Source organism: Filicampus tigris, chromosome 1, assembly GCF_054856515.1.
Source record: "Filicampus tigris isolate MCC_2025a chromosome 1, RoL_Ftig_1.0, whole genome shotgun sequence".
NCBI lineage: Eukaryota > Metazoa > Chordata > Actinopteri > Syngnathiformes > Syngnathidae > Filicampus > Filicampus tigris.
The window spans coordinates 9,125,681-9,147,136 of NC_141217.1; the positions used below are offsets into that span (position 1 = coordinate 9,125,681).

Here is a 21,456-nt window from a genome sequence, read left to right on the forward strand (position 1 = left end):
GGATTGGGGCTCGACCGCTCTTCCACCTGAGTCATGCAGCGCTGATAGGCGAATGCGTTGCATGATTATATTGCAGTAAATACAAGAATAGAACCAGAACTGTCAGTTTAAAGCACATGTCAACTCAAATACATATATGTATTTTTTTACAAATATGTTATATGCAGGCCCACGTGTTGAAACACAGCATTCTGATTAATATTGTGCTTGTGGAATATGAGTTAAGCAACAAAATCCACCCATTTTGAGCCATCTCTGGGGGCGGCCTTTTTGTTATTCCTGTCGACTGAAAATGACATCACACACCCTGGCTCAGATAACGACCAATCATAGCTCAGCTTCAGAAAACAGGTGATACGTGATTGCTTGTTATCTCAGCCCTTAAGGTCTGTGATGTCATCTTCACTCGACAGAAGTGACAAAATGGCCACCCCCTGAGATGGCTAAGAACGGGCGGATCTTGCTGCTTAACTCATATTTCATATTAATATATTGCCTTCTTTCAACTAGCAGGCCACATATTCTTGAAAAAAACATGTTTAGGTTGACTCCCACTTTAAGGATAAAGTGTTTCATAGCTGTTTTATTAAGGTACTGTAGTGTTTACTCCAAATATATGAATTACATTTACCCTATTAAAGTGGCCGCAAATTGTTTCCCTACATTTATTGGGTAGATTCTAATTTGTTTTTTGCAGTGTACATTTATTGAGTACCATATTTTCCGGCCTATAAGTCGCATTTTTTTCTATAGTTTGGCTGGGGGGGTGACTTATACTCCAGTGCGACTTATATGTTTTTTTTCTTCTGTATTATGCATTTTATGGCTGGTGCAACTTGTACCCCGTTGCGACATATAGTCCGGGAAATACGGTAGATTATAGTTTTTTTTGTTGTTGTTTTTTTTTTTTTTACATTTTTTTACAAGTGTAGGTACACTACATTTTGTCGAGGTAATGCTTGTTTAAAAATAGTGTAGGTATAAATTCCTTTACTGTCTAAAATAATCAGGTAAATTTTACATGATTGTCATGAATTATATTTACCCCTGTCCAAAATTGTTATGGTATGTGTGCAGATGTTTGGCCACAAAAGGCAACGCAAATAACCAGGAAAATTATGAAATTTATCGGACTTGATGGCCAACCATTCTCGGTGGTGGAAGACACCGGATTCCGCCGTCTGCTCGCCCACTTCGAGCCTCGCTAGCTACGTGCTACCGGGACGCAAATACTTCACAGACGTAGCTCCACCAGAGAGTATATTGTAGAAAATGAAGGAAACCATTTAAGAGACTGGTATGTGTGCAGATGTTGGGCCACTTATAATTAGCATCAGAATTTCATTGCTCTGTTAAATTTTCATGATGGCTGGGTGATTTATTTTAGGACACCAAAGGCACTGTGTAGTGCCACATCTGGAGTTGAATTAGCATCACTACAAAAAGCTATGTTGAAATCCTGCACAACCAAGCCACAGTATTATCTGGGTGGAATCTGTAACTGGAATAAGATTTTTGACAATTTACACCCGAGTGACGATAAGCGGTTAGGAGAATAAATGAATGAGTAACGCTGAGAAAAATATTCACTCTTCCTCTTGCCTCCTTTCTGCTACTTGGTTGAGAGTTGACAAGCTGTCTTAATGTTTCACCACAGAAATAATACTCTATGCTGTGTTTATTCTTGACAGCTTTATGAATGTTGGAGGTTAACTTTGTGTGTCGCATCATATTTCTCCAGTTATGCTTCGTCACTGCTATGTGTGTTGTGTACAAGAGAGAGAGAGAGAGAAAGAGGATGTGAGATGTGAGCAAGAGCGGGTGGAGGACAGCAGCTCTGCAGTGACACAGCAAAGTTTGCGTGGTCACGTGGTTTGTCCGCCCTTCTGCAGAATGGACTTGATCTTACACGTTGCACCTGATGTGCATTTTCTAAAGTCCTGATTCACCAGACAGGGAGTGTGAAGTCTCCAGAAGTTGCTATTTGGTCAAATGGCCGCTTTCATTGCTTTGATTGATTGACCTTGTCAGTGAATAAATGGACACATCTACTTATCGGATTAAATGCCTTTCACTTTATTTGCGATGTAACAGTATTGCATAGCTGCTTGTCTGTTGCCATATTATAAATGTTTCGAGTGTCACACCATCTCTCTGCATCTTGATCTCCTCACCTTTTGTTGTCTCTCTCTTTCATAAAGTCCAGTTCGTGTGCTGTATGTTTGTTCTATGATATTCTGCTTTTCCCGCAATGTTACTTTAGTATGTCTCATTTTTCATGTAGAATTTGTCTGCCAGAAAGTAATACACACCAAATTTATGCGTTTCCATTTGTAAGACTCACGGTTTCCGTTTGATGATGCAATAAGGGCAACCTGTATTGAAATAACTCAATGTTTTTTTTGCTTTATATCTGCAGTACTCCTCCTGGGATTTTGTAAACTGTTACATACATGATAATCATGAAAATATACAAAGGGGAGATAACCCACAAACTGGGATATTAATTGGAAAGTGTCTTGTCTGGCGCTTCTTTAATGGAAGTACATTACAGGCATGGATGAATTTGTTTCCTAATTAAGTTAATTTAAATGAAAAAAATCCACTTCTTCTCAGATTACTAACTCAATCCTGCACAAGGAGGATTCTGTACATCTCAAAGCCCCTTTTCTAATCTCATCCACCCTAATTCCTAAAACCCCCTACCCCATTTATAATTTGCTCATGATAATAGACAACCGCATATCATGCTTTATTTCAGGCAGAATGCAAGGAATCTTTCTTTGTATGAACTCTTTATTTGTTCCAATCACGTCATTGTTTCTTCTTGGCACATGGCACATTCTTTTCGTGCCCAGCGCCAAGTCTTACACAAAGCGATGTCTAAGTGTGCACAGGGTTGGAGTTGTCTTTGTTTTGGTATTTTCATAGATGCGCAGTTAGACACGGGTGATTGCGTTGTTGTGGGAGTGAACACAGCATGCTTCTCGGCCAGTGGAAGATGCCCCTCTCATTTCCGTAAAATTCAGAACAGGGGAGGCATGCAGTCTACATGGCATAAACATAAATTGACTTGCTGTCGTCCATGCAGGAGATTGATGCGCGCAAAGTACGTTAATAAGGAACTGCAAGAAGACCACTACTTGCGGATGATGTCAAGTTTGTTGCCGCTGTGAAGTGGGCACTTGAAGGCTGCCTTCCACCTCCAATCGTGAGGTCCGTTTGTGGGAGTTGAATTGGAATTTATTAAGATGTTTTACCCGTTCAGCCCCAGTGCCATGGCTAGCATACAGCTAAGTTGACATTTATATTTTCATGTTTAGTAGTCTGATTTTATTTTCAATGGTATCATGTAGGTGGAATTAAAACCATAAAAAAACCTAAAGAGAGAGACATGTATTAAAAACAGAAGTTTGTAGCCTAAATATTTGAACAGTAGCCTTAGGTCCATCTGATAAAAGATATTTTCATGAAAGGTAAACAATTTTAAAATTCCCCTCTGTTTTTGATGTTAGGAAAAAAAGCATCAAGATCTACTGAAAGGGTTGTTTTACTTGTTAGTACTGTGCAGGGCATGTATTGTATAATTTGTAACCTAGAGCTGTGTCATGTCAGTTTTTGTTGATTATGGCGGTGCCATGTGGACAAAAACGGTAGTGTTTTGACAAAATTATTTTACTTAAAAAAAGTTAACTATTGTCTTTTTGTTAGTTACATTAAAATGGTAACATAGTCATTAGCCACAATTATAAGGCAAGATCTGCTTAATGAAAGGTGAGGTATTCTGAAACAAACAAAATATTTTTTACTTTAGTACGTTAGCCTTATATTAATATGGTATAGTTTTGTTAATAAATTAATGAAATTGAAATTTTTGACATTTTGAGCAGTTGATTAAGATAAGTTTAATAAAGTAGCACGTTGTGTGTTAGATTGGCTCACTTTATTAACAGACAAGCTAGCATCTCCGTCGGGTAACGCTAATATTGCTAATATCGCTAGCAAATGAGTAAACAAACAGATTACAAACCGTATTGGGAACCCCACCCCACCCCCGCTGACGGTGAATAGTTACTAGGCCGGGCCGCGAACGGTATAGACTTGTATGAACCGGTCTGTGGCAGAAAAAGGTTGGGGGTCACTGGTGTAGGGGGCTCACACGGCGCATTTTATCATTATATTATAGACATTTACAATATACATGAACGCATGCTACAAAACGGGGACCGATCATGGGCCCTGTGAGCTTGTGGGCCCTGGGGCGACCACTCCCTTGCCCCCGCTCAGGCTCCGCTACTGGCTGTAAGGGGGGGGGGGGGGGAAGCAATTTGATAAAACAACACAAATGGAGACATGTTTGCAAACACCAATAACATTGAGTAATTAGTCCACAGAAACTGCTTCATTTTCTATGCCCCATTCAGGTAATGATAACTGCAGGTTCAATGTTAAGCTTAGGTTTGAGCAGATTTTCCCTAAATTTCCTACGGACAGCATTTGGTGACCTCAAACAACAAGGCTATGGATTGATTCAACACTGGTTTTGCTTTTTGAAGGGTACAGGAAAAACTGGACAACTGATCTTGAAAATCCTTAAAAGTGCTTGAATTTGGCCATGGAAAAGGTGTTTCTTCTTAGGTTAACACTGTATAATATTGTCTTGCCATTTTTAGTGGGTGATTCCCATTCGTTGAGGTGCTTGCCTCATTCCAGCCCTGTGCGAGTAGTAGCAAGTAATTCGTTTTCAGTGATCGGGATATGACCAGAAATTGTATATAAATTGTATACTGTTGGGTAATTTGAATGTTTATGTATTTATGGGGCATTTGGTGTTGCTGAATATCATTAGTAAATGACATGATTTGTGATGCTTTCTTATGCATGAAATAGTTGTGGCTCAGCAATGATCAAACAAAGGGAAAAGGTTTGCTGTCTGGCAGCCAAAATGAATAAGTATACAAAATAGTAGGGATGTTCCGATGCTCATTCATTTATTCTCCTAACCGCTTATCGTCACTAGGGTATAAGTTGTCAAACATCTTATTCCAGTTACAGATTCCACCCAGATAATACTGTGGCTTGGTTGTGCAGGATTTCAACATAGCTTTTTGTAGTGATGCTAATTCAACTCCAGATGTGGCACTACACAGTGCCTTTGGTGTCCTAAAATAAATCACCCAGCCATCATGAAAATTTCACAGAGCAATGAAATTCTGATGCTAATTATAAGTGGCCAAACATCTGCACACATACCAGTCTCTTAAATGGTTTCCTTCATTTTCTACAATACACTCTCTGGTGGAGCTACGTCTGTGAAGTATTTGCGTCCCGGTAGCACGTAGCTAGCGAGGCTCGAAGTGGGCGAGCAGACGGCGGAATCCGGTGTCTTCCACCACCGAGAATGGTGAAAGTCCGATAAATTTCATTATTTTCCTGGTTATTTGCGTTGCCTTTTGCCTGTCGCGCTGATATGGGTTTGAGTTGGTCAGCATGGGCTGCGTTAGCTGCCGTTTCATTGTTGCTGCTGCTTCAATCTAGTGAGCCATGTAAACTCACCATAGTCTCCCAATTGCTTGTTCTTCAAATGTCAGATTAAGTTGGTTGTGTTGAAACTTGTGGCCATGCTCCGCCTGCGAGGTACATTTTTCATGGCATATATTACAAGACGCAAACTACATACAGCACACCGCATGAGGTGCGGGTGATCGGATTCTTTGATCGGCAATAAAAGGCGTTGATCGAATATGCCGATCACGTCATTTTTCACGAAAATCGGTCGTAATTATTATCGGTGCCCGATCGATCGGAGCATCCCTCCAAAATAGTGCTTTTATTTTGAGATCGCAGAAAGTTGCAATTGCACATGATTATAACTAACAGAGCATAAGAAGAGAAATGTTTTCCTCATGTCGAACACACATCTAAAATGTACGCATCGCCAATTATTTCTTTTATGTAATGTATATTGATAACATTTAACCAGATGGATTATTACATAACTAGAACAGTTTCCCACAATACATGAGGGGCACTTGCCCATTATGCTACCAGTACTTGTCGTTATTGTTGCAGTTGCCTCCTTTGAATCATGTGGCTTACACTATATTGACGGTGACCCTACACAATTAACCAAACCTCATAAATCAGGAAAATTAAATAGACAGTCATTCAATGCAAGACGACAGTTTGTAAAACCGCTTTATAAATAGGTCTTGCATGCACAAAGAGATTATGTAATGCTTGCGGTCTTTATCACCAAAATAGCATAATAGCTCAAGTAAAGAAGATTAATAAATACATAGATGTCCTTGTGGACCAAAAAAAAAAGTGTTCCCTCTCCCTGAGAATGTGTCCTTATGTGCTGTCAGGCTGGCTTAGCATCATATTGCGAGATCAGTGGCATAGCGGCGGCATCATCTCGCGTCTCCCCACATTGGATGTGAGAGAGTTGCCCTCCGTCGGTGTTCTTTTAGCCAACCCAAATGTGCCACTCACTGCAGCTTTTTTCTGCAGCCGTGGAGCTCACTGTAAAAGTTCCAACCACTGTTCTACACACCGACCTGAACTTCACAAAGAGCAGTTATCATTCCTGTCAAATCTGGAATGTGATGGGCCATAGCAAAGGATGTCTTACATCTGAAATATTTAATAGAAAATCTACGGTTGATTTTACATCTCATGTTAGAGGTTCTGAAAATAATGAGGACAAAATCCATGACACCATAAAAGGAATTTATGAGAAAACCCTGAATATGCATATCACTAGTGCTTAGTAGCCATTTAAATACAGGTTTTAACTGATGATGTTGATGAGTTTTAATTGAATCTAATGCTGCGCTTTTTGTGTTTGTCACAGTCAATAAGCACAAGCCTTGGATCGAGACGACTTACCACGGCATCGTGACCGAGAACGATGACAAAGTGTTGCTGGACCCCCCTTTAATTGCACTGGACAAGGATGCGCCTCTACGCTACGCAGGTGAGGAAGCAGGACTTAATGCCGATGCTGATTTTGAAACTGGATGTGCAATTAGTTGATAAGGAAATGGTTATGATGAATGAATGCATAAATTAATTTAACTTTTTAAAAGGCCATGGTCTTTCACATCCAGTTTGGAAATGTGTGATCCTATGACAGTTAGATGGCTAGGGACCATATCCTCCAATCTGAACCTATTTGATATTGAGACGAAATACCCTTTCATGTTACCCTTTCATGTTTAATGAAAGGGTACAGTATTTTGGTGGGGAGTTAATCACATTGTGCTTGACTCTGCATGTGGGTTCAAAGCACCACCGCTCTGGAGATGATTTCCCACCCTTTCACATCACATGAGAGTGTTGGGATCTTTTGTCTGCTATATTCCCTTCCCACTGAGTGCTCTCGCACCACTTGATCCGACCCATTTTTATCTCAGATTACCTCGTGTGATTTAGCAGGCCAGCTACTTCCGTCCACGTGCCTGTCGGAGCTTCCTAATGTGACTTCTTTACAACGTCAGTTGAATTGTAATGTTTCCAAGTGCAGATCTTTCCAGCAGCAAATAGGCAAACATTTTTGCACCCACTTTACAGTTACAAAGAATGTGAGGTCCAAACGCCCTTGTTACAATGCCAGGTCATTGTAAAATTCTGAAAGATTATAGCGTTACCTTCACAGAGGAAATGTGGTTAACAAAGTTATGAATCTGATTAAATCACACCCTTTTTTAGTTTGATTTCTTGAAACGAGACTATCAATACAGTTTGGTTTTCTAATCATTTGTACTGTAGTTTTTATTGAACACATGGGAAATATCTGAAATATGGACTTTTTGCATACCAAAAACATTTGAGTGTTGACTTTTTGTATCAATTGCTTGTTTTTCCCATCGCTAAACAGCTGCGCCGCCCTATCTGATGTGAATAGTCGTCATGTCCATGTGAAGTATCTCCCTGTGGACAAAGCTGGCAGGCTGACTTCACGTGGCAGCAGGGATGACTGACTATGTCATGCCGGCCGCCTTCTAGTCAGTCCATCTGTGCCAAAAAATACAGTTCACTGTCAGGGCCATTGAGGTCCAATCGCTGTCTGTCAATTCAGAAAGGAAGAGAAAATCCTACAGGAGATCACATCTCACAAAGCGCTAGCTGTAAAACAAGTCTGCTGTTCAGCGTGTCTATCCATATCTACCTGATGAGTTGAATTGTTTAAACCCAGACTTTTGGGCAACCTCTAAAATGAGTTATGTGTTCAAGAGTGACTACCGTATTTTACGACAGCACGAGGACAGGGTTTTTACTTGTTTACCTATTTGAAATGAGAAAAATTGTTCCCGCAACACATTTAGCAAGTGAATATTCTTTACAATGTTACATTTTTGCATACCGGAGCGTTAGCAGTCTTTTGTGACGGCTGATCCAGGCTGCGGTGCCGAGGAATTCATGCAGTCTTTGTGTGCTGGTCATTAGAGCTGCGGTGAACACTGAGGCTCACAATTCGGACTGCATGACTGCTCCTGGTCAGCCGCTAAAGCGACGCCCACTCAGGATTGTTTTGGTCAAGCAAAACAAAAATGACAAGACCAGCAAAGGCCCTGATATACCGTAAAAGCATATTTGTCCTTTTTAGCATTCTTACTGTCAAGATTGATACTTTGGACTTTGAACCAATATATTCTCTTTCTTTTGATGGTGCAGTTTTATATTGTGAGATCCATTCTTTCATTAAATTACCCTATAATATAATAATAAATAATCCACTTGAAAAGCTTCCTATCCAACTCCTCTCTGACTTTTCTTTCGTCCTAAATTCTCTATGCTGCATACAGTCTCACCAAAAACATCAGCTTTACAGATGCCATGTCTGCTGTGGAGGCAGTGTGTGTTGTGCTAAAGACGTTTACACATGGGGGGGGGGCGGGGGTCTGATGTCATAGTGGTAATTACTGCCAATGTGTGGGCCCATATCTGAGGAAATGCAGTATGTCAAGATGTTCTGTTACTCTGTCACGACTATTTGAAAGGCATTTGATTCTTTACTGATCTGAATATGAGCGTTTAAACATGAAAGTCAACACGCAGTGAGTTCCCTCCTGTCTTCTGTTTTCTCTGAGCTTCTAACTCTTCTTGATCTGACCCCGGTTTATCTTCTCTCCCCTCCCTGTAGAGAGTTTTGAGGTGACCCTCACTCAAGAAGGTGATCTTGGGCTCTTTCTTCTGCTTTGTGCTTCTCGTTTTTATTAACCCACTAACACAAAATGGCATCTGCACATTTACACAGAAACGCTCGCCATGCTCCGTAATCTCCCCATTTGGTTTTCTCGACTCTTATATTTTTTCCCCCTTTGCCTTAGAATAGTTTGGAGTTTTGATAACTGGATGAAGAGTTTGATGTGGGGCTTCCTAAATTAGAAATATCTGTGCATGAGGCATCCATCGCAGTTTGCAGACCCTAACAGTTTTTCAGCTATCACCAGGAAACAGAAGGCTGCTTCAAAACAGCAGTTCTTCACCCAACTGGATTTTTTTCAAAATCTAAAATTCTGAATATTATTTGAGGCACAAAGTGTTTTTGCAGTGCCTCCATGTGAAGTACCTTATGTTGACATTTCTCAAATTGTAAACTCTTCAAATGAAAGCTGCTGAGATTGTTAACTAATGCAAACTCTCTGCTGTTGTTGCATAGTGGATTTTTTTTTTTTATCCTCCACCACTAATATATCCCATTAGCATGGCTGCAGTTGTCATATGATATGGATGTCAAGCAAGTTGATATTTCTAACCCCAGTTCTCATCCATTACTTTTTGTTGAAATATGTTTATTATGCAAATTTAGTCCCCTTATTTAGTTGTGAATTAATGAGTTTTGCAAAGAAGGCTGAGGTTTAATGTACAAAAAGGCACAGAGCAGTGTGGTGACACTTAATCCTTCGCGGAGTTATGACTGAATTTACAGTATGTATTTCAGTGCAGTGAAGACACCCCCCCTCCCCTTTTGTTTTTATTTCCCTTATGTTTTGCACATTTTCCCCACAACCAGCTTCTAACCTTTGTTTATTACAGAGAGAAATTGGTCACCACTGACACTGCTCCCTAATGTTCTTATTTTGGGGTTTGCCTTTCTCTGCTACGAGTATACTTCTGTGAAATGCCTGAACACATCTTTTTGGTTTCTGCCTGCATGACTGAATGCTGACAATTATTTAAAAATGGCTTGGAAAAGACATGCTGTCTTCTGTATATTGTTGACTGTCCCACACCCCCTCCCAACTCCCCCCAAAATGCTCACCCACCTATAAAAGTGCTTTTGGGCTTCCTCCACAGACACCACCCACCCCAAACTTGAACTCCCTGGCTCCTAAAAACTGTGGCTGATCATTTTTTGCCTTAATTTTTTGAATTTTGCTGTGAAGAATGAGTTTTGAAACAACAAAAGCTATTTCACCTCGTTTCAATGCAATCTGATTTTTTGTTCAGGTGAGATTTGTGGCTTCAGGATCCACGGGCAGAATGTCCCCTTCGAAGCTGTGGTCCTGGACAAGTCCAGCGGTGAGGCGATCATCCGGGCAAAGGACAAGTTAGACTGCGAGCTGCAGAAGGAACACACCTTCACTATTCAAGCATACGACTGTGGAGAGGGACCTGACGGTGCCAACATGAAGAAATCACACAAGTCAGTTTGAGTAGTTTCCATCTAGTCTGAGTTGATCCTCCAACACCGAATTATGAAGACCGAACACTCATTTTCACCTCCCATTGAGTCATGTGGATCTTGAAACCGCTCAGCAATGCAACACTAGTTTTGCAGCTGAAGCGTATTAACTGGAGTTTGTCTTTGTCAGGGCCACTGTCCACATACAGGTGAACGACCTGAACGAGTACTCGCCAGTGTTCAAAGAGAAGTCCTACAAAGCCGCCGTCATTGAGGGAAAGAAATATGACAGCATCTTGAAGGTGGAGGCGGTGGACGCAGACTGCTCTTTCCAGTTCAGCCAAATCTGCAACTATGAAATTGTCACCCCAGATGTGCCCTTCACTATTGACAAAGATGGTAAGGACTCCCGCCTATGAACCTCACAGCCCCGGCCGGGATAGGAGCCATCATTTGCATCATGCTCGGCACATTGATTTTTGCAATCAATTGGGCCCGCTGGACAGGTCATTTAGAATGCACCACATCTTGTTTCTTTGTGAGACAAAGGCAAGGAAATGTTATCCGAGCTGGTCTGCTGTTCAGGCTGCTCCACGGTTTGGGCCATGTCATTCAATATTTTCATTTTTTGTTGTTACAACTGACAGATAAAGTGAAATGTTGAAACATTACCCTTCAAAGTTTTTTTTTTTTTTTTAATCTATTTATGATACTGTATCTACTGCTTATCAGCAGAGCTGGGCATTTTACAGAAAATACGCAGTCCGTTTGTCGCCTTACGCATACAGCCAGGATACCCTTCCGCGTCCGTTTACCCGCCATTTTGTTCGGCCGGAGAAAATCGTACCCGCCTATGGGCCGGTCTGGAAATGATTTTAAATGGGCTTAAATGGGTCTGCGAGCGCGCATCTACATTTGTCTACAGTCTATGTGTGACGTCACACGGCCCGCTATTAGGACCCATTAGCTGACCAAAAACATGCCTGATGTAAAATACCCGAATCAAGCAGCAAACTTACCTTTATAAAACGAAACAATAATCATCAATATCAGATTATAGACGATTGCATAGGCGGGAGAAAATCCACTTCCGCTTATGCTTAATCTATCTTTTTTTTTTTTTTTTTTAATTTCCTGTTTATCATTTATCGTTGGCAAAATGGGCGTCTGTCACAGGCGGATAGACGGACCGGTCCGTCGGCTAGGCGGAATGCCCAGCTCTGCTGTTTTAGGAATGACTCAGGATTTAGGAATGAGTCATTTTTCTCACCACAGGTTTGATATAAAACAAACAGCAACTCACACCCAAGCAATGTTTGTTGTTTCAATCAGGCTTCATCAAGAACACAGAGAAGCTAAACTACGACCGAGAGCACATGTATAAGCTGACTGTGACCGCTTATGACTGTGGAAAGAACCGTGCCTCTGAGGACGTTCTGGTCAAGATCAGCGTCAAGCCAACTTGCAAACCCAGCTGGCAAGGTATCAACACGCTCATTTACTTAAGGAAGTGCTTCTTTTAGCATAATTTGTATTGACAAGCCGAATATCGACTGCCGCGCCTTATCATCGCTGTGTTGAAGGACACCTTTGTCACGCTCCCCCGATTTCTTGCCCTCAGGCTTCAATAAGAGGATTGAATATGAGCCTGGCACAGGCAGCCTGGCTCTTTTCCCCAGCATGCACCTGGAGACCTGTGATGAGCCAATTACGTCCATCAGAGCCACAATTGAACTAGAAACCAACCATATTGGAAAGGGATGTGACCGCGACACCTACTCTGAGAAGTCCCTGCACAAGCTGTGCGGTAAGGAACTTATTTCCTGAGTAGTGGGAGTCCACTGTTAATGATTCTGGTGACTAAATGGAGAAAAAAAAAATAGGTGCCAGCTCCGGTGCAACGGAGCTTCTGCCAGCACCCAGCAGCTCCACCAACTGGACGATAGGACTACCCACCGATAATGGGCACGACAGCGACCAGGTGTTTGAGTTCAACGGCACCCAGGCCATCAAGGTTCCTGATGGCTTGGTGAGCACCGGCCTGAAGGAGCCATTCACCATATCAGTGTGGATGAGACACGGCCCCGGGGCCCACGACAAGGAGACCATCCTCTGCAACTCTGACAAGACAGGTAACTGCGTGCTAAGGTTTGATTGCAGTTTGGAAACAGTCTCATGTTCTAAATGTAAATGCTTGCGCAAATAAAACCTCATCGCCAATAGGCACCTGAGTAAATAAACTAGCCTAGACAGCATAAAGAGGAGGAGAGGCAATCTCTGTTTTCACAGTTTCTTCCATTATGGTCTTTAGGAAATTGTATCCTTTCAGGCTCTCTAATCCATGTTTTTGCACTCAGCTGGCTGGCTTTTATCTTTTCTTATCTTTTCTTTCTCACCTTTGGCAAGTTTTTGCTCACCTCTCCATTCTCTGGTTGTTAATTTGAAGCTCACACTGGATCTTATCGACTGTAAAATCTCAGAGAAATGTGCTGATGGTTCATCGACTTCCGTCCCCCTGCTTATATAAGGATTACATCAGTGCAGTTGTGCATCAGACAGAAAGCATCTGTACTGCCTGTGAACATGCCACTGTTATAAAGTGCCCCCCCCCCCCCCAACACACCACACACAACTTTCAGTACAGCATATGGGCTCATGAGTTGTTTAATGAGCTGCTCCCACAGAAGAGGTCATTATTTGCTGACGTGAGCATGCAGTTTATTCAAAGATCATTGTTGACTTGAAATGAGCACATCTTTGTTGTTTTGCTGTGTATCAGTTTCTGTCAGATGTGGTTGAACTGATTTACTCATAATAAATTAAGTGACAACTCTTGAGGTTTCTTCCAAATCTGTTCTAAATTCATATTGTCATCTCTGGTCCGATCCCCCTGGCAGACATGAACAGGCACCACTATTCCCTCTACGTGCACAACTGCAGGCTGATCCTTCTCCTCCGTCAAGATCCATCAGAGGCGGAGAACTACAAGCCAGCCGAGTTCCACTGGAAACTCGACCAGGTGGGCTACTGCTGCCGGATTAACTCAAACTGCGTGCTGTTTTTTTTTCTTCCAAATGGTACTAACGGTTTCATATGCCTCGTGTTCTCTGCAGGTGTGTGACAAAGAGTGGCATCACTATGTCCTGAATGTGGAGTTGCCCACGGTGGCGCTGTTTGTGGATGGGACTACCTTTGAACCCTTCCTGGTCACGGAGGATTACCCACTGCACGCCTCCAGGATTGAGTCTCAGCTCACCATTGGTGCCTGCTGGCAAGGTAGGAACAACATGAATATTGGAAATTCGGCTATGCAAACATTGGATGTGTTATTCATATTGAATCATGTAATGTTTGCACAATAGTAATGCCCTCAACCTTTCTCTGGTGATGCCGAGTAACCTCAAATGTAGACTGAATCCCTCGAGCAGATCCTCAACCTTCCTCCCTGTCTCTTCCGTCTCTCTTTTTCCTGTCCTCTACAGAACACTCGGGACATGACAATGACACTGAGACAGTCTCTGAGTCTTCCTCAGGTTGCCCCAAATCTTTGCCTTCTCAGATGCTTCCATGTGTCCGCCATGTCCCACCACGCTAACTGCATCCTTCCTCACGCCACTTGGACTAGAATGATTCCTCCATATTCTAGTTGCAGACAAGTTTTGTTTTTCGAGCATGTTTCCATGTGGACAAGGCCATGATTTATTCCTGTCGAAGTGTCATTTTTACATCGTCCTTATCTCCACTAAACCTTATACACAAGATTAACGGAGGTAGACACGGGCTAAGCACAAAAGGCACCGCTCGATGCGGCCTCCTCTTTCAGAGCATGACCTTGACGGAGATGGATGTTAATGCAGGTCTCAGATAACAGTGAAACATGCATACACAGAGACAGTAGCGAGACACACTGGACTATTTTATCTCATCAGGATGGATATACCTGTCTGGAACATCTTAGTCTGGGGGTCGGCAACCCGCTGCTCCAGAGCCGCCCTAGTGGCTCCCTGGAGCTTTTTCAAAAATGTTTGAAAATGGAAAAAGATGGGGGAGGGAAATATATTTTTTCTTTTAATATGGTTTCTGTAGGAGGACAAACATGACACAAACATTCTTAACGTTTTCCAATGCTGCAAAAATGTGTCGAATAAATATGAAATTTCAACATTTCTGTCAACGGAGATTTGCGTCATAGCCTGCGACACACGTTTCTATCAGCAGGGCGGGATGCCAGGCAGGTGGCTGTTGTAAACAAACCGGCGGTTGTGTGATGGGCCATGGATACTAAAGGGAAAAAGAGAAAAATAACTGAGGAGAACAGAGGATTCGACGTTTCTTGGACTGAATCATTCGCATTCATTGCCAATGCGGAAGGATTGCCTGAACGTTTGCTCTGTAGAGAAGTTGTCAAATGCTGCTGCGTTTTACCCTTGCACTGACTTGCTTGGCATTTGCACGGACGTCAAACTCAAACTGTATTAATTTGATTTCATATACTTTGCCTTTACAAAAGGCTGATGTTTTATTTGTATAAATGCAGGCTGTGTTTTATTGCACTCTGTTGCCCAGATAAGGGGCACGTTATGCGCGCTCCATTTTGTCGGTTTTTCGAATCCTCAAAATAAAAATGACATAAAAAGTCCGATTTCTTTATTGCATTTGTTTAATTTCATGGAAGCAGTGAAACATAATTCATTATGTTATATTGTAATGAAGTTAAACCTGAGGCGGCATCGTACAACAGAGTAGTCCCGTGGTGCGTCATCCTCTACAGCTGCAGGGAAAAAAAACATTTAATCATGAAGGCTCATTATGTATTTGTAGCCAACTTAGTTATTTTGATAGTAGGCTAATATAGCTACTATACTGTAGATACATACATCATGTGTTGCCTTCATTATAAAGCTTATATACGGCTTTTAATTTTTTGCGGCTCCAGGCATATTAGGTTTTTGTGTTTTTGGTCCAATATGGCTCTTTCAACTTTTTGGGTGGCCGACCCCTGTCCCCTAGTCCCTCAGGATGCATTGTTTAATGTGTTCATTTGATTTTCATCTTTAAAGTGGAAATTAAGCCAAACACATTTTTCCAAGAATATGTTCCCAGCAGGCCCACTATTTGAAACACGGCATTCTGATGAATATTGCGTTTGTGGAATATGAGTTAATCCACCCGTTTTTAGCCATCTGTGGGGGCGGCCATTTTGTCTTCTGTCGACTGAAAATGACATCACAACTGCTCAGGGCTCGGGTAACGACCAATCACGGCTCAGCTTCAGAAAACAGGTCAGCCGTGATTGGTCGTTACCTGAGCCCTGAGCAGTTATGATGTCATTTTCAGTCGACAGAAGACAAAATGGCCGCCCCCGGAGATGGCTAAATACGGGTGGATTAACTCATATTCCACAAACGCAATATTTATCATAATGCCTCGTTTCAACTAGTGGACTTGCATAGAACGTTTTCTTGAAAAAAATATGTTTGGGTTGACTTCCGCAGATCACCGTTCACGGGACATTGCATGTGTATATGTAAAACATCGCCCATGATTTTGTTGCCCGAACGAGCCTCGTGTGGGCACGCACACTAACTTGCATGAACTTTAGACTGCCTTTGTGCCTCGAGCCTGCATGCATCGATGTTCTGGCCGAAAAAGGTGAAAGATGCCGCCTAACTCTTGGCTGTCCATGTCTCTTTGTTCCCTCCTCTTGGCCGCGAATGTGACGGACGCAGGCGGAAACGCACGCATGGCCCAGTTCTTTCATGGAAACCTTGCGGGGCTGATGATTCGCTCGGGCAAGCTGGAGAACAAGAAGGTTATTGATTGTTTGTACACTTGCAAGGAGGGCCTGGATGTGCAGCTGCCTGAGGAGGTAGCTTCCACGGTCAAGGTGAGGAGGGCAAAGCAAGCAACACAACCCATTTGGCTGAACCTAACTCACGTTGTGCAATTGTCTTGACATGTTCGTAGTCCCTCAAATACTATCTTCTCCACTTCCCAACCAGGTGGAGTTTAACCCCAACCAGTCCTCTCTGACTGTGGAGGGCGACGATATTGACGCTTTCGACAAGGTCATGCAGCACATCTCTTACTTGAACTCCCGCCAGTTCCCGACACCCGGCATCAGACACCTTCGCATCTCCACCGTCGTCAAGTAAGCAGCGGCTACAAACCCTGGAGCCATTGTTGGGTTCCTCTCTGTCATTGTTAAGGAAGGGTTTTTCTGCTTTTAAGTTAGAGGGAGGATCGTTGAGGTGAAACTGAGGACAAGTCTAACCGCAACAAAGAGAATTGACAAATTGTTTTGCGGTTAGAGAGTGCTGCTGATTTAGTACCGCACGTAAGGGGAGTGCTGTTTGTGGCGCTTTATATATGGAGCGATCACACCAAATGAGACATTCTGTCACTTTTTTGTCTTTACCATCATCCCAAATGATCTCAGCCACATTTCCGTTGTTTACTGTTATATTCTTTGGGCCGATTGGAAATCATTTCTCCACACTCTAGAAATGCACAAACCTAAACATCGTCAGTTCCCAAGCGATTCCAGGTCTGCCTGATTTTGTCCCACCTCTCACATAAATTCACTCACAGCGATAACAACATGTAACTATGTATCTAGATGCTTCAACGAGGAGTCCTGCGTGACCATGCCGGATGCCGAAGGTTACGTGATGGTGCTGCAGCCCGAGGAGCCCAAGATCAGCCTGAGTGGCATTGACCACTTTGCCCGCAGCGCTGCCGAATTTGAGAGCCAAGAAGGCGTGACACTCTTCCCCGAGCTGCGCATCGTTAGCACCATCACCCGCGAGGTGGAGCCCGACGCCGAGTCCGAAGCCACAGAGGGAGCGGACGACGACCCCACAGGTGGCAGAAATGCACACTGGAATTAAAAATGAGCTTTTTTAAATCCCCCACCCCCTCTATACGGTGGTAGGTTTTTATTTCCCTCCGAAGTTGCATCAGGCACAGATGTGTCATGTGATACCTGAAGCGGTACAAAACAGTGATAACGGGCAACTTACACTGCTAATAGACGGTGTACAATCACAGCGCGGCCGGAGGATTATGCCTTGTAGCCGAAGGGATTGGACAGAGTGAGTGACAGATAAGTTGTTTACTCCTTTGTGGGAGGGGCCGTTGGAAGCTCACCATCTGGGAGCTTTGCACCGTACACATGCTGAAATCAGGAGACAATAGACTTGCACAGTGGCTGAAACAGAAACTGGCAGATTTCATATGCTGCGGTGATGAGGAGAACACACTCAGCGTCGCATAAGCAACAGACAAGCATCCATGACTGTTTAATTGTAGCATCCAAACGAAATTGCACAGACAAATATCAATACATTTTCTCGACTTGGGTCAAAATGAGAAGATAATTGTACCATACCATACTTTTGCCACAAAGTTTTGAGGAGAGGTGGTATGAAAGCTAGGAGCTTTGATGTTCCAAATACGCCTTCAGAATGAGCTTTTGTCCATTTTTCTATTGAAAGAACGTCTACATGCACAGCAGGATACATTCTAGGAATCTATGTGTTGCTATTAAGAGTTCTCAAAGTGTTTCTGGAAATCCATGTGCTAAAATCGCTTTTCTGTTCCATTTTTGAATGTTTTATTATTAGTTGTCAACTATTTGTTTCTCACGTCTAACCTAAAGTATACTGAACCTCCCGGTTGTCGCTCATGTAGTCCAAGAGACGGTGGTGTCCGAGGAGATCATGCACAACCTGGACACGTGCGAAGTGACCGTGGTGGGAGATGAAGTGGATGCCGAGCACGAGGGCCTGGAGGTGGACATGGAGCAGCTGCAGCAACGCGGCCTCGAGATGAGCTCCTCCCACCTTGGCCTCGTCGTCACAGGTATGTCGTTCAGCCTTTTGCCGCGCCCGTCCCCCGTGCTTTTTGAAGACACGCGCCTCACTGTGCTGCAGGCGTGAACACCATGGCCAACTACGAGCAAGTCCTGCACCTCATCCGCTACAAGAACTGGCACACCGAGGCGCTCTTCGACCGGAAATTCAAATTGGTGTGCTCCGAGCTCAACGGGCGCTACGTCAGCAATGACTTCAAGGTCGAGGTAGGCCTGAGCTCGTTAGGTCGGTCTCGTAACTGCGACGCCTTCAAAGAGTTCACATGCATGGTGTGCGTGTATCCCCCGCCAGGTGAACGTCATCCACACGGCCAGCGCCATGGAGCGTTTCAGCGGTGCCGTGGCGCAGCCCAACTTCATCAACCCCGTGCATCAGGCCTCCGTGGACCTGTCTGGCCACAACCTTGTCAACGCTCACCAGGCGTCAGGTACTCCTTTGTCAAAGCCTCGCCCAACCACCACCTGGCAAGCAGTCGTCGCACAACATGCTGGCAAAGCTCTTCACCGACACGTAGTGGCAACTCTATGTTTTAACTCAAAGGAAAAATGAAGCGTCCATTTTAAGAGTGGGTTCAGAGTACAAGCCACTATCGAAAGGGAATATAGATGCCGTCTGAAAGACTCGTTACACTATTTTATATTTTGACTCATTTTAAGTGTTGAGTGAGAAGCACGTGGCTTCTGATGCTGCAGCATGGGAGTTGGATTACAAACTTCTACCCACAAGTGGGACATATAAGAGTCACTGTTCATTTGCCACCCCCAGTCCCTTTTTAATTTTATTTTTTATTTTTAATGGCATACGTTTAGGGATTACACTTGAGTGCAGTCCGTGACATCTGTGCACCTCCATTTATTTCCCGGCTCCAATAATCTTCCAGGCTGTCGGGCTCGCTAAGCCTGCCAATGCACGACAGGGCCTGGAGAACGCTAATATGGGGCTAAGCAGAGCTGCTTCGTACCTGAAGTGGTCTTAAAACAATCGCACCGTGTCATTGCGCGCGCGCGTGTGTGTGTGTGTGTGTGTGTTTGCAGTGGTTCCCAGCGCGGCCACTGTCGTCATTGTCGTCTGCGTCAGTTTCCTGGTTTTCATGATCATTCTGGGCGTGTTCCGGATCCGGGCCGCACACCAGCGCACCATGAGGGACCAGGAGAACGGCAAGGAGAACGAGATGGACTGGGACGACTCGGCCCTCACCATCACCGTCAACCCCATGGAGGTAAGGCAAAAAATGTAGCGCGGTTGGGAGAAAGACAGATGCCTACCTGCTAATGCTCACTGGTTGATGCTGTTGCCAGCCGTCCTACTTTTTCACTGAGCTGTCATGATTGACAGAGCTGCTGGGGATTGGCAGGGGAGGCGGGGTATTTATGGGATGATACCTTGCTAATTTGCATAAAAGACACACACGCAGCCAGTCAGAGAGGAGCTTATATGCTTTCCTGGCCTACATCTTTAAAGAATTTAGTGCTGGCTGACACGAATTGTAATAATTGGTAGTTAAAGAGCCTGATAACCAATATTTGGAGCCTTGCAGTAAAGGGGAAAATATTGGCGTGAAAAACAAAACAATAAATAACTCCAGCGCTGACCTTTGTTGAAATGCTGTCAAGCATGTTTATTTGTTGTTTGTTTTCAAATTTGCACCATGTTGAATGTTTTTCGAATAGACAAATAGACAATAGACAGCTTTGTTTTAAAATTCAAAGAAAAAGTGCAGGGAGCTTTACCAACACGTCTTGAGTTAAAAGAAAAAGGAAATAGCTCGCTTAAGTTTTCTACATTAAATAAAGATGTCCAAAATTTCAGTTCAGTACGTTACATTGAATATGTTAACATTTTCTGCATCTATTTTTTGTTTTAACTTCAAATGAAAACAAGAAGTTGCAGGAGCCAGCAGCATCAGCAAGTGAAAATTGAAGTATGTCGAATATCGGTTGCGATGACCGGTCTAAGCCCAATTGAATTGTCACAGTCATGCGATATTATGGGTTTGTTGTTCTGCCAAGATGGGGCAGATTTTGCACTTTTACACTGCACACTTACCTCAGTTTCAAGTGTTCATCTTCAGCTTCAAAGTAGCACGAAGAGTAAAGGGAGACTGCGAAAACCAAACCACATTGAACACGATGACAACGACGACAATGACGTCGCCTGCAGTTGCGGTACTTCTCAGCACGTGGCTCTTAAAATCTAGATTGAGGTAGACATTTTTTTAGAGGCGGCTGAGGGCGACACGGAAGCTGCCGACTGCAGTCAAAATTGACTCGATGGAGCATGGATAGCTAACATCCGCATACGTTTAGTCTTTTAATTGTCCTCAAATGTTAAAATGACGCAGCAATAATGCTCGACCACTCTTGTGTATTAAACAGGCTGTTGGCTTGACTTACTCACAGTGCTCCTGTCATTTCAACAAAGTTCCTTGGCACCCGAATGGTGCAAAAATAATGCCAAAGTTCTACTTTTATACTAGACAGGATTTTTGCGCCATCTTGTGGTATTTTAAGACATTTCAGAAAGCGCCAGGTACCAAAGCTACAATTTGGTGCTGGTCCAAGGTAGGGCTGTCACGATTGAATATTTTTAGAACCAATTATTTTTTATCGGCTATTCTGTCAATTAATAGCATGAATGGATACAATTTTATTTTGAATTGAAATGTATTGCAAAACCATCCATCCATCTATTATCCGAACCACTTATCCCCACGAGGGTCGCGGGCGTGCCGGACCCTATCCCAGCAGTCTTCGGGCAGTAGGCGGGGGACACCCCGAATTGGTTGCCAGCCAATCCCAAACGATTACTCGATTATTAATATAATTGTCTATTAATTTGATTATTGATTAGTTGTCAATTCATAGATTCATTTTGACACCTGTAATCCAAAGTAGGTTTTTGGATTTGGTGGAGGTCTGCCCGCCAGACGAAACGTGTCGTTGTGTAAGC

The 21,456-nt window shown here is 43.3% G+C and overlaps 1 protein-coding gene across 4 annotated transcripts in view; it reads left to right on the forward strand.

Annotated features, from left to right (window-relative positions):
* clstn1 (calsyntenin 1) overlaps positions 1–21,456 on the forward strand; it is a 39,002-nt gene that overhangs the window by 12,144 nt on the left and 5,402 nt on the right. Inside the window, exons 2-18 of one of the 4 annotated variants that reach the window (XM_086050807.1) lie at positions 6,857–6,979; positions 9,149–9,178; positions 10,459–10,654; positions 10,824–11,032; positions 11,966–12,115; positions 12,255–12,440; positions 12,517–12,765; positions 13,531–13,652; positions 13,747–13,909; positions 14,116–14,166; positions 16,363–16,520; positions 16,636–16,784; positions 17,253–17,497; positions 18,326–18,496; positions 18,568–18,713; positions 18,799–18,934; positions 19,542–19,726. In XM_086050807.1, the coding sequence (XP_085906933.1) occupies positions 6,857–6,979; positions 9,149–9,178; positions 10,459–10,654; positions 10,824–11,032; positions 11,966–12,115; positions 12,255–12,440; positions 12,517–12,765; positions 13,531–13,652; positions 13,747–13,909; positions 14,116–14,166; positions 16,363–16,520; positions 16,636–16,784; positions 17,253–17,497; positions 18,326–18,496; positions 18,568–18,713; positions 18,799–18,934; positions 19,542–19,726 (2,669 nt within the window). The remainder of the gene's footprint in view (positions 1–6,856; positions 6,980–9,148; positions 9,179–10,458; positions 10,655–10,823; positions 11,033–11,965; positions 12,116–12,254; positions 12,441–12,516; positions 12,766–13,530; positions 13,653–13,746; positions 13,910–14,115; positions 14,167–16,362; positions 16,521–16,635; positions 16,785–17,252; positions 17,498–18,325; positions 18,497–18,567; positions 18,714–18,798; positions 18,935–19,541; positions 19,727–21,456) is intronic. The other 3 variants (XM_086050824.1, XM_086050816.1, XM_086050832.1) reach the window with 3 other exon arrangements.